This window comes from Epinephelus lanceolatus, chromosome 8 (assembly GCF_041903045.1).
Source record: "Epinephelus lanceolatus isolate andai-2023 chromosome 8, ASM4190304v1, whole genome shotgun sequence".
Taxonomy (NCBI): Eukaryota; Metazoa; Chordata; class Actinopteri; order Perciformes; family Serranidae; genus Epinephelus; species Epinephelus lanceolatus.
The window spans coordinates 37,573,490-37,586,082 of NC_135741.1; the positions used below are offsets into that span (position 1 = coordinate 37,573,490).

The window sequence follows — 12,593 nt, forward strand, 5'->3', positions numbered from 1 at the left end:
AAATACAGCTGTACATGCATAGAGGGAGGAAACACATGACTCATGTCATGGTACAGACTGTAGGTGGAAGTGCTTAAAAGCCTTACTCTGATCCCTGTAGTGAAGCCTGATCAAATGCTTTGTCCCTCTGTCAGTCTAAAACTGTGAAATAAAAGCCAAGTCGACTCTACTGTATTTATCCAGGAAGATGTATTATTTTCCTCTGCAGTCTACCACCTTCACAGGATGTGATTGAGTCTTTCTTAAAAGCTGTTTCTCGTCATCTATCAAATACGCCCCAAACTCTTAAGACCAAAATAACCTTTTCTCTGTATGAAGCAGCATGACGCAAGCCGCAGACACTGGTCCACACAATGACCTGCAAGAGCTGAGACAGGCACTATGTTTCTCTGTTCAACATATATACTGCTGCATTTTCTGTTTCAAAACATCTGTACTATATCAATCATCGAAAACCAAGAGGTGTCTTGAGTACAACCTTTCTCATTTTGAATGTACTACTGAAATTCAGATAATTCATTTTCAGAAAAGTGATCCATAAACATTTTTTTCTCTGTTAATGAGGTTGCTGATGTCAATCTGCAACTGTTAAGAAAAAAGCCTTCTTGATTGACCACTGCAGGGTGTCTAATTAACCTTTTCACATTATTTAGGCATCGTTAGTTTTAGACAATCTTTTTTTAAGTGTTGTCACATTTGCAACAAGGGAACTGAAATTGCTTTCACAGATACAGACGCATGCATGAGCAACCATGTGCTCACATGTTCCTTCCCAATTTGTGAATGACAGATCAAACAATTTCCCACTATGAAAATTTAAAAAAAAACAAGTAGTAAAGGGTTTAATTCAACATGGGTAACTTCCGAGAGTCCATGAGCAGGAGTAGGTATACATGTTGCCCATCAAAGTGGCTGAAACAAGGCAAAACATAAAATAAAACAACTGGGCTAAAAGACATCTCATTACTCATTGTTAAACGGATCATTCAACTCCAGATCATCTGGAACTAAATACACCCATGTGCTGACTTAAGACCCACCTTCCCCTTTGGCTAGTAGCGTATCCATCCACCCCTCACCGCACCCCCACAGATATACATCAGATCTGGACTTCACTGTTGACTGTGATGTGTCTGACACTGGTTCACCAGAGGCCCGTGGAAACCCCCCATCTGTCACACTCACTCAAGCGTCCATAATTGATTCTCATGAGTATATGTTTATGATAGATGTTCATAGCTCAAGAGTTCAGAATGATTCTCTCAGCTTTTTCTTAAGGTGCATACCGTCAGGGTCATGGGAGGGGATCGTGTTTCAGATGATCAATTCAACCTCAAGTTAACTGCACTAACCTAAGGTGGGGGTTGGCATGACTGTGTGCATAAGTGTATGAAAATTCAGGCGGCATGCTTGTACCTATGTGCATGTCTTTGAGCTTTTGTAATGTGTGTTTGCGGGCATGTCCATGCTTTCCTGCATTTATTTTGTATGTAAAAGCCAGCAAGTCAGTGCACGACTACAAGAGGGCGGTGAATATGTGTGCATGCACACTGTGTCTGAGCAGCGGTAATGCATCTGGGCCTGATTCTGCACTACTGGCGGCCTCTTCCATTAGAGCTGGAGGTGATTAGCCTGGAGAGTGGCTGCAGAGAGGAAAGAAGAGCTAAACTAATGCTGGAGGGTTGAAGGCTCTATGGAGGTGGGGGTGGGGGGTGGGGTGGGGTGGGGGGGGGTCAGGGTGAAGTGCCTTTCTGAGCTTCTTCTAAGTTGTTCAGAGGAAGAGCACAGAGAAATTGCCTGTCTTGGACCGCAAAAATTAGGTTTTCAACCAAATGAATCAGATATGCATCCATTTTGGATTTTGGCTTTAATGTAATGGCTGTAGATCTGTTTAGTAGCTAATTTGAGTTCAATAATGATTCATGTTCAAGCAATTTGGGCAAATCAGCCCGACATTAACCCCATTACTGGTCTGAAAGTGACTCACAGGGATAGTGCTTGCTGTTAGGATTGCATCTAACAATTATTTCTGTGATTCACTAAACAATTAATTATTTAGTGTATAACATGACAGAAGATAGTGAAAAATGCTAAGCTCATGTTCCCATAGCCTAAAGTGATGTCTTTAAATCACAGACTGTATAAAAATAATGGACAAAGCCACTGTAATGTGACCCATTGATTTGTGGACCCCTGATTTGAACCCTCGCATTTTGCATTTTGGCTGTTGCAATCTTGTTTTATTAGAGCCAGAAATGACGATAAGGTGGAGCTGTGGTGGAGCAAGAAATAGACCTGATTCATAGACTATGGTGACACCTCACAGATAGCCTGTCACTCAAATCAGCCACACCCTCATTTATACATAACTTTAAGCCTAAATAAAATGTAAAGAGGTGAGTTGTGCAAATTCACCCCCATGTACAGTTGTCATGAAGGGGGAAATAAGCTAAAGAGACCAAAGCGGGGGGTTTTTTTGTACCTGGCAGTAAACATGTTTATTTCTGCTGTAAAGCTGTGCATTGTAACATGGTCATCCATGTGGATGGCTTTTGAAGCCAGCCCTAAGTGGCCATTTGATTAACTGCAGTTTTTGGCACTTCCACCTTGGCTTTATTTTTCAGCCCCAGAGGTTGCCGCTTGCTTAAAATTAATTGTTTAACTATTAGTCCAAATCTCAAAGATTTCCCATATAAAATTGTGTAAAACAGGAATGAAGCAAGTCTTCATATTTGAAAAACTGGAATGGGAGAATATAAAAAATACAATTCTAATTGATTATCAAAATCATTAAATAATTTTTCTCTGCTCCATTGACTCCATTGATTCAGCACTACTCCCTGTGGTCTTGTTTTATACTTGAGACTTAAAATAAAAGATAGGGGAAATCATCGTGGATAAAACAAACCATGGACAAGAGAGAAACACACATATTTAACACTTGTCACATGAGGGACTAAAAATATTCTGTATGGTCCTTTGCTGTCAATATACCCAAGCTAAATAACCATGTCTTGTTTTTTGCTGTTGTAGTGGGCATTTTTCAGGGTTAAAGTGTGACATTTCTCTGAGGGAAAGGGAGAAGAGAGGTCTGTTTTGGCAAGCAAATAGTGGGATGTACCAGTGGGGCCCTCTCTGGTTCCATCCTTCAGTTTTCTTCCTCCCCATCCCTCCGAAAAGGTCCCCTCATGTAACCCTCCCAGTGCATGTGAGACTGAAGCTCTGCTTCCTAGGTCTCCTCTGATTGGGCAGTATGCCTGTTGGCATCCCCCTTGGCACCCTGTGTGGGTGGATTGTCCCATTGGTGCCTGCTAAGACAAGGCTTCTGTTGTGGTGGGTGAGGGAGGCGTGAAAAATGCACTGGACCCTTCACTCGGCTCCCAAGCCCCGTCCGTGGCCCCTGTGCTCAGAGCAGTGATTTGGCTGCAAAAGTGCTTAACTCTTAAGTTAGATGAAGACTGTGGTGGTTGAGGTCTCTCTAAAGTAAGTCTGGAGGTTTTTGTCACAGTTATGTTACAGACTTTCCTTTCCTCCTCCTGTAGAAACCTTGTACGAATCGTAATCATGTCACATTTCAGGATGCACTGTGACATGTATGCCTGTCTCTCTTTCAGTTTTTACCCTCTGAATGTCACAGCACTACCCTTAGCCGTTCTGTCACCATCTTTCAGCTCTCAAGGTTTCACCTCTCAAGCATCAATAGCTTTTCTCTGTTTTGGATGACCTCTATTTTGCCTTCTTGTGACATATGACTCTCTTCATGACTACATTCTGTGTCATTCACTCTCACTCTGTCTCTCACTCTCACCTCCCAACCCTCAATGTGGGACTGCAGCTGTTCAAGAGCCTCCAGTTTCTCCATCTGCCTCTTGGTCTCGTTGATGTTGGAGCAGACAGCCTTCATGGCCTGCAGAGCCTCCTCCACTGCTGGATAGTCAGCATGTTTCTTAGGGGTCCGCTTCAGCAGCTCCTAGATTGGGAGAAGGTGAACAGAGGCTGAGTTTTAAAACTAAAACTGTAAAATTTCCAAAAGGAGGGGCATAAAAAACACACTTCAGTCTTAGAGGGCCATAGAGTACTCTGTGACCTTTAGTAACAACCTCTTCTGGTTCCATACCTGCCACCCCCGCAGGCGAAAATACTAGTAGGTGGGGAAGATTGGGTGGATCAAAATAGCAGCCCGTATTACGTTTTTGGTAATAATATAAGATAAGTCGCTGGTATTGATCAACACAGATTTCTGATGTTAGCTAACATGTTCGTTTTTAGATTGTCTGAACAGGCTGTGATGTGTCTAACAGAGCTGGTGTTGTTACTTGATGACAGCAATGTGACATCAGTGAAGCAGTTGGACAGTACCTTCAGCAGCAGAGGGTATTTGCAGATCCTCTGAATGGGGGTGAGAAGGTAGCCCTCCAGGGGAATATCTGTGCTTTTCTTCCCTCCGAGGAGCATACAGTGCTGAGGAAGAAACCAAACAAACATATTACACACCAGTATTCACAAAGACACATTAAATATTTAAAAAAGGAAGGACTATGTGTATTGACAGATGGAGAGAAAAAGATTCTGTCTAAAAATACAAGGGGTATACAGTAAGAGTTTAAACTAGGGCTGGGTGATATGGCCTATAAATATCACAATATTTTTTGGCTATGTCACGATACACAATATATGTCTTGATATTTTCAAATCTCCTCTAAACTCCTGTAGACTACTAAAACATGAAACTACTAAATTAACTACAGTTTGATAAAGGTAAATAAAGTATTGTTACAATAAATTCACAATAAATCAAAATGAAATCACTGATGCTTTTATTCTGAAGCACCTGGCTCATCTCGGGCTTGAAGTGTCTTGCTGTGAACTTCGGTTCATCAGTTAGACGTTAACAATTAGCAGAAAGTTTCCAAGGTGCTGTTAAATGTAAGGATGTATTCAAAGTGGGTGGGAAACAAACTAAAAGCTCTCCAGTTCATATATATTAATGCTTTCAAGTCACACTCGTGCTCCATGGTTGCAAAATGTGACTAAATAGCTGTGATTTGGAGCCCTGACAGATACAAAAACCCACCCCTCACCTGGTGGTCTAGATGGGCAAGGGAGTGTGACTGATGTTATGCATTTGTGCCGCTGGCTTAAAAAAAAATGAAGTGACAATTTAAACTCGATGTTCGTGATATAGTCATTTTATTCATCCTACATGGAACAAGCTAAGATACATCGAGTATAATTGATATATCACCCATCCCTAGTTTGAATGTATCTTAATATTTTGTCAGTATTTGCACATCAAACACTTATTTTTATTAACTGAGACAGCCAAAAATGCATGGTTACAAAAGTTCAGCTATGTCTTGACAAAGTGTTTTATTTAGCCTTTCTTTCAGTTAGCAACAAGTTACCACGCCAATCTCTGCAACGGCGCATCTAGTTACAGATGGAACATACTAAAGATGACAGATAAAATCTAAAATTCTCCGTTAGGTCTTGCTTCTTCAAAGTGTGTCTTGGCTCAGTTACACAGTGGAAGAGGCCATTTAATGTTTCCATTTCTACAGTATAAAACTTCTAAAAATGCCTTTTATCTAACACAGCACCTGTTTTATTTATAGAGCATTTGCAGCTGTTTCCATCGCTGTCTCATGCCGTTTGTCTTTTTTCAGTAATAAGCACACTTTAATTGACCATTGTTGTCACTTCCATTCAGTCACAGTCTGTTGCACCGGCAGCGGATCTATAACAGGTCCTGGTGCAGGAGAATAATCTGTCCCTGTTTGTCTGAGTGCGAAATCTTAGGTGTGGTACATTTTCCATATGTCTACTGCAAACAATTTATGTATGCAGATTGAGACATGTTCTTCATTGTAAGGAAAAAATGCATGTGCTAATAGGGAGCAAATGCTTTGCGGCCACGGAAACAGCGATTGTGTATTTAGTCTCTTGAAAAAAAAAATGTATGTATTATTTAATCTTTATCATTTTTACACTTTAAGCAATTTTACCATTATATCACAGTTTAGGAAATTACTATTCTTTTACCATTAATTTACTTGTTTAATTACCTTTTTACTTGACTTCTCTGACCTCTCTAAATAACCTTGATTTTGGTAGGTCAAAACCAAGATAACTATAGTTGCCGCAAAAGCTTTACTGTTTCAGCCACATTTTGAGATTTAGGTCAACATGGGTGTATTTTTACATATAGTGTACTGCATTTTCTTGTGTGTCATGTTTTCATTTTAGTATCTTTATTCATATGGAGTACATCTGCAACACTTTTATGTATACAGTAAAAAAAAAAAACAGTCAGACAAACAAAAAAGGCTTTGGAGTCACTTTTAAGATTGGACACACTACTCTGTGTCTGTAACTACACTACATTCCATACACTGTGCCACTGAAAAACCCTCCAAACTGTCATGCTTTACAACAGAAAGATCACTGAGAAACTTTTAAAATTTATTCTCATTCCCAGAAGATTTGGGTTTTAAAAACTGCCCCCTAGAACCAGTTGAAAGGAGGGGTTTTCTTCTGAAGTGGGGGGTTACAGTTACAGTCATGGTTTCTCTACGCCTTTTATTTTGTAGGAACGCAGCCTGTCAGTATGCTATGAGCTCATGGGATGGGATGAAAGATCAAAAGCAGCCGTGCAGATAAACCACTTGAGTGTTCTCCAGTGGGAAAGAAGGCAGGAGATCAGTTTAGAGGGTGATTTTCTAACGGAAGAATTAGGAGTAAAAATGCAACTGATCATGACCGCAGAAATTTGGGATTCCACAGATTCCTAATGCATTTCTCTCCCACACCCCCATTTCTATCTAAATCTTCCCTGACTTCCTTTTCTTCTCTTCCCTCGTCTTCTGCTAATTTGTAATCTGCCAGCCTAAAGCCAGAATTCCCTCTGCTCTTCACTCTGACCTCCTTTTGCATTCACTTCACTTCTCTCTCCTTTTCCAACGCAATTAGGACTTCATTTCTACATAAAATTTCAGAGACTCTCTTCATTGTGTGATTCAATTAGCATAGAAATGGTTTAATCCAGAGAAAAAAATTCCCTGGAATTAAAAACATCTGAAAAGAAGCCAATGGCAACACGTTATGCTGCCATTAACTGCTATATCAACGATTCACAATGGTCACCACTTCGAAAAAAAAAAAAAGAGAGACTTTCATCCTGTATCCTCTTCTGTTCCAGAAAAATATCACATATTTTCTTTGTCAATTTCTTAAGTGGAATATTTGTGGTATTTTCTTTTTAAATTATATTGAATCAATCTTGTTTCTATTTTGCTCATGGTTGCTACTCAAAGCACAAGAGTCAGTCCAATATTTGAGATTATCCTGAGCAGGCCTGACAACTGTTTTAATACATAGCCAGATGTTGTGTAGTGATTTTATTTTGGAAGCATCAATGTCGCACAAGACCAAACCAATTAACCACCGCATGACTGGGCCAAGGGAAGCAAAAAGCCAAAGCACACAGCAACACTCTGATCCCACTGTTTCCAGTCCTGTGGGTCAGAATAATGCCATGGAAGCAAACCATAAGGCAGTGACAAACGCAGGGCCTCAGATCTCTCAGCCAATCCCAGAAAGGCTGCCAACACTCCACAGCTGGCTGGCCCGGAATCTACAGATGATTTCATTGGTTCGGGCCTCCGCTCAAAGGCCCTTTCGACATTCTGAGTTCATTGTCCAGGGCCTCAAAGGTTTGGGTGTCAAAACACAGAAACAGCTGGCAGCGGAAACACTACAAGAGCGACACAAAGGTAACTCTGATGGTTGCATCCTGTCCGGGCAGGAAGAACCCCCTGACCTTGTTATGGTTTCTGCCCTTTATTCAAGTGTTCACATGGAAATGGAGGTGATATGATGGAAGGAAAACGAGGAGGGGATGAATATATGAGGGGACCCACAGTAGCAAAAAATATAGGGCAAAGGCTTTGGTAAAGATGGACAAACACAAGTCTGACCACCTGATCACCAAGGATACATAAGACTCATGTGACATTAAACAATGGAACAATTGAGACTTTTTTATAAAGAATTAAGAGGAGAGACGTCAGAGTCATATGCGGAAGAGGAAGAAAGCCAATAAAAATGCAGAAGAAAGACAAATTTGATGACATGAGGAGTTGTGAAGTGACGTGAAGAAAAGGAGAGATCAGCATGGCAGAGGAGAGGAGCTGTGGCCACTTACCAGCAGGAAGGTCCTGATGGTGGGGATTTTGTTTAGCTCCATGAGAAGTCGCAAAGCCTTCTCGTGGTTGCTGCAGTACTCGCCGTACACTGAGAAACTATCCCTCTGCAAAACAGGAGAAAAGCGCAGGTCAGGATTGCAAAACAGGAACTTGATAATACAATATTTCACTGGCTATAGTTGGCAAACTTGAGGAATCCACTGAGAAAACTGACAGGAGCAAGATTCACTGTGTAGAGCAGAATCTAGGGAGAAGGCTCCGGTTACTACAGTCTAATGAGATTCAGTTGTATTATTGCAAGGAAAGTGGTGGATAGCTGCACTTCCACAGCTGTCATTGCTTATCATTATTAACAGCAGCGACATCAGCATTTGCTTTGCCAGGCTGTCATGGTGATGTGTAACTGCAACAATGATTAGACATAACTACTGAAAGAATACCAACTCTCATAAAGCTCTTTGAATTGTTATGCACTGGTAAACTTTGTCATCCTTTTTACACTTCTCTTTTACAAAGCAGTCTACATCATAGCTGTGCAAAAAAAGTAGCATGCCATCAGGCAACACTTCCTTTTTCCTGGGAGATAGCATCACACTGTGCACCAAGACAAAACAACCCCGGCACTAATACAGAAGCTTTTGTCTAGCTGCAATTTAGTTTTCTTTACAATACGTAAAATGACACCAGGGCAAGTGAATACACTATGGCTTGAAATACATTATTCACGCAGCACACTGTCAACAACAATGTATACACAGTATCGCAGCTGCAGTTGAATCTACACCCTGAAGCGTATTGAAGCCTATTGTATATTCTTAGCTCTGCAACAGTAATTGGGATGTGAAACCAAGTGCATGGTGGAGCCGAAGCTTGACGTCTAGAAACTGAGACTGTCATCTGAAACAGCCTAGTAAGTGAAATCCAAAGCGGCAGGTGCTTGGACAACAATTTCAGCCTCAACTGCCCCAAGGCTTTTGGATTTAAAGCTAGCTTGGCCATAATGCTACAAAGGAACAATCATTATTCAGTCATTGAGATCAATCCGCCCAAAGAGTTGGAAAGCATGTTCAAATAATGTTATGAGTTCTATGGCAACACCTTTAAAGGTTATGTATGCAACATTATGAACATTAATACAGAAGTAAACAACTATTTGTCCTGAACAGAGAATAAAGTCATGCTACTGCTCTGTATGTTGTAATCTGAGCTTCTCTGTAGTGTGTGCATGTTTGTGCATGTGTGTATCCCATTGGCTAATGTATTGCTGCTATGCACACTGCAATAATACATCAGTTACTGTTAATCTTAGTGACATTAAGACAGCGTCACAGCACAAGCGTAGCACCCACCCTCCAGTTTCCCCCTAGTAAACAATATTAGCTCTGTCAGCACTGTTGCCGTTGTCTAGTGCTGTTTATGGAGTAAGCACTGTTTGCTGCTAACTGCCGGCTCAGCCACCTCCATGTTGAGAAATGTGTACACACAACTCATACGCTTTAAATTTTGCATAGGGTGTATTTTAAAAAATACAAACGGTTACCAAGCCAGCATCCCATACAGACACAGATGTGCAGAAGAATCCTGTGTGTGGTTTTACCACCACACACACACAAACTTAACTGTGTCACTGCATGTGTCTGTTTTACATGGTAACCCAGCAGTGGTGACAGAAGCAGCCAAACAAAGCTAACAGTTCTTTTTATAGAACTCTGTTCAATCCCCTTCTCTCGACCAGGAGAAGCTGAAAAACTTCTGTAAATGTGTAACACAAGTGAGCAGCACAATATAAACACTGGGCAGTTTTTGCCACACAGGCAGGCAGTAACCCAAACACACCCAAAGCTGCATTTGGCAGGGGATTCCACTCCAAAGCACCACTGGGAGCAACAGCTGGGCCAGCATATGGCGTGAAACCCCAGATACTGTCAAACTGAGTTAATACAGCTAGAGGAAAAGCGCACAGGAGGGGCAAGACTTGTAAATATACATGCACTACTTTCAAATATACATGTAAAATTTGTATTCAATAACAGTCTGACAACAGCAACAAATTCTAAATGCTTGTCCATAATATGGATCTGGTGTTTCTGAAATATTTCTGCCCATCTACTCAAAATTATCAACACTATAACAAAATTCATTAATCTTATCCTACAGAAAGCCATTATGATATCAGTTCTTGTTCTTTTTGGTGCAGATTTAAAATGAGTAAGATCGTGCTTACAGTGGGGGCTTTATGTCATGCACTTAATCATAAAATGGAAAATATAGGCTAGTTCACTGAGACCACTCTATGAGCTCTGCAGTCTCAAAGCTCTCTAGCAGGAAGAAATGCAAAATATTGTGACAATTAACTTCATTTTTGGCTCTCTAAACATCTAAACTATGTAGGCTGTCCAAATATCAAATATGTGCATAAGTTGTAATATGTAGAAAAATGTCAATTTTGCAGCATCTTGCAATGCTGTTTGCTTCAAAACGTGAGAAAATGGTATGCTTTAAAAGCAGTTAACGGAGATGTAAATTGTATGGTCCTCTCTCTCTGGGCAGACTAAACAACTTTAAAAACTTACTCTCCAACAGCTTGCTATTCATGAAACCAGTAAAGTAAACAGAATATGTCTTCTGTCTGTTTGCTCTCCCCAATTATTTCAGCAGGAAGGGCTAGCAAAGACTACAGTGGACGTGCCCAGACTGTAAAATCCAGCAGTAAACAGGATGTCATGTTTCCATGCGTCAGTATCCCCAAACAACTTGTTGAGGTTTCTTCTACCTGAACTCAGCTGGTCCAGACTATATCAAAAACAGAATCAAAAAACAAAACATAGACCAAACTCACCAACAAAATCACTGAGGAGGCTGAATATTAAAGAAACAATTCACCCCCAAATAAAAAATACTTATTTTTCCACTTATCTGTAGTGCTTGTATATAAATCTAGATTTTTGTGGTGTGAGGTGCTGAGTGTTGGAGATATCAGCCACAAGCACCACAAGCTGAGTGCCATCTAGTTCCAATATATTCAATAGAAGGCAGGCATCTCTGCGACCAAAATCTCCAACAGCTGACAACTCACAGCAAAAAAATCTAGACTGATAAATAGCACTACAGGTAAGACAAAAAATATGCATTTTTTACATTCTGAGTGAACTGTCCCTTTAAGGGAGTGTTTGGAGACACGTAAATGTAGCCACTGTGTATCAGTTTACACGTACATACTCCTGGATATGGCTGCACTTCAGTAGCTGAACCTGAAATGACCATTTTAGCTCTCAGTCAATATCTGCAATTGAACCCTTCTGCTCCCAAAAACAGTATGCCTTATTGCAGTTATGTTTACAACCAAAGCCCTCTCCAAGCCATTTCCTTTTCTCAGGTGACAACAACTACACAGTCAATTCAAGCACAAATAAATGTCTTACCAGGGCCAAAATGGTAACCACAGGGTCAATTTTAAACATCGGGACTACTCTGAAAGACTGAAAGACATCAGTTGTACCTGGAATAACTCAAAGACTCGGGTTGTCCCTTTGATAAACATAAGTCTTTATTTGAATTCTTCGTCATTGGAATGTTATTCCGGAGGCTAGATGAGAGGGTAGTATCACACACAGAGGAATCACATAGAGTCAAAGCATAATGGGTGGAGTTCAGAAAGAGCATAATGACATGACTGTTGCTTCTTGCACGGTGCTCATGTATACACTCCCAGAAATAGAGCAAATATTGATGTCTCTGATTTCTCCTCTAACATGAGTCACTTTTTCACCTTTTCCAGGGTCTGAATAATCTCATGCATGCCATGATCTTGAAGCAACAGCTAAGAATCTGTGTGTGCGAAGGAAAGATACTCACTCCAGAATTTTGCCCCAAATTAGAATGACAAATGTTATTTGGTTATAATGTCCTGTATTTTTTATTTGTGATGGATATATATCTGTATACTACTTTGAGTTACAATGAAAAACAATTTTGGTTATTTTAATAAAAGACTGGTTCACTTTCTTTCTTCTTCTTTTTTTTTACATCTGCAGCCGCCCAAACCATCTTGCAAACATCTGACTTTGAATAGCAATGAATCTTCCCATTTTTCTTCCCTAACCATGAGTGACAGACAGTCTCGTGGAACAATGCGGGAGGTTAATCAAATCCCAGTCATGGTGTTGACCTTTCGGTCGAGGTCAAGGGCTACGGCTGGAGGGCGCCAGACAGGGCCAACTGATTGGCTGAGACGTGTCAGTGTTGAAGGAATCAAAGGTCATGGACCACTTTTGCCCCTGTTTAGTATTTGTAAGAAGTACACGACCATTTAATAAATGTTTAAAACACACTAATGTTGCTGTATATAGATATACAGAAATGTTTAAGTGTTTATTATATTATTTAGTA

The 12,593-nt window shown here is 40.5% G+C and overlaps 1 protein-coding gene across 2 annotated transcripts in view; it reads right to left on the minus strand.

Moving 5' to 3' along the window:
* prex1 (phosphatidylinositol-3,4,5-trisphosphate-dependent Rac exchange factor 1) overlaps window positions 1-12,593 on the minus strand; it is a 95,328-nt gene that overhangs the window by 58,185 nt on the left and 24,550 nt on the right. For both annotated transcript variants that reach the window (XM_033629024.2, XM_033629025.2), the window contains exons 4-6: window positions 8,204-8,308; window positions 4,360-4,461; window positions 3,809-3,970 (exon numbers count right to left, since the gene is read on the minus strand). In XM_033629024.2, the coding sequence (XP_033484915.1) occupies window positions 3,809-3,970; window positions 4,360-4,461; window positions 8,204-8,308 (369 nt within the window). The remainder of the gene's footprint in view (window positions 1-3,808; window positions 3,971-4,359; window positions 4,462-8,203; window positions 8,309-12,593) is intronic.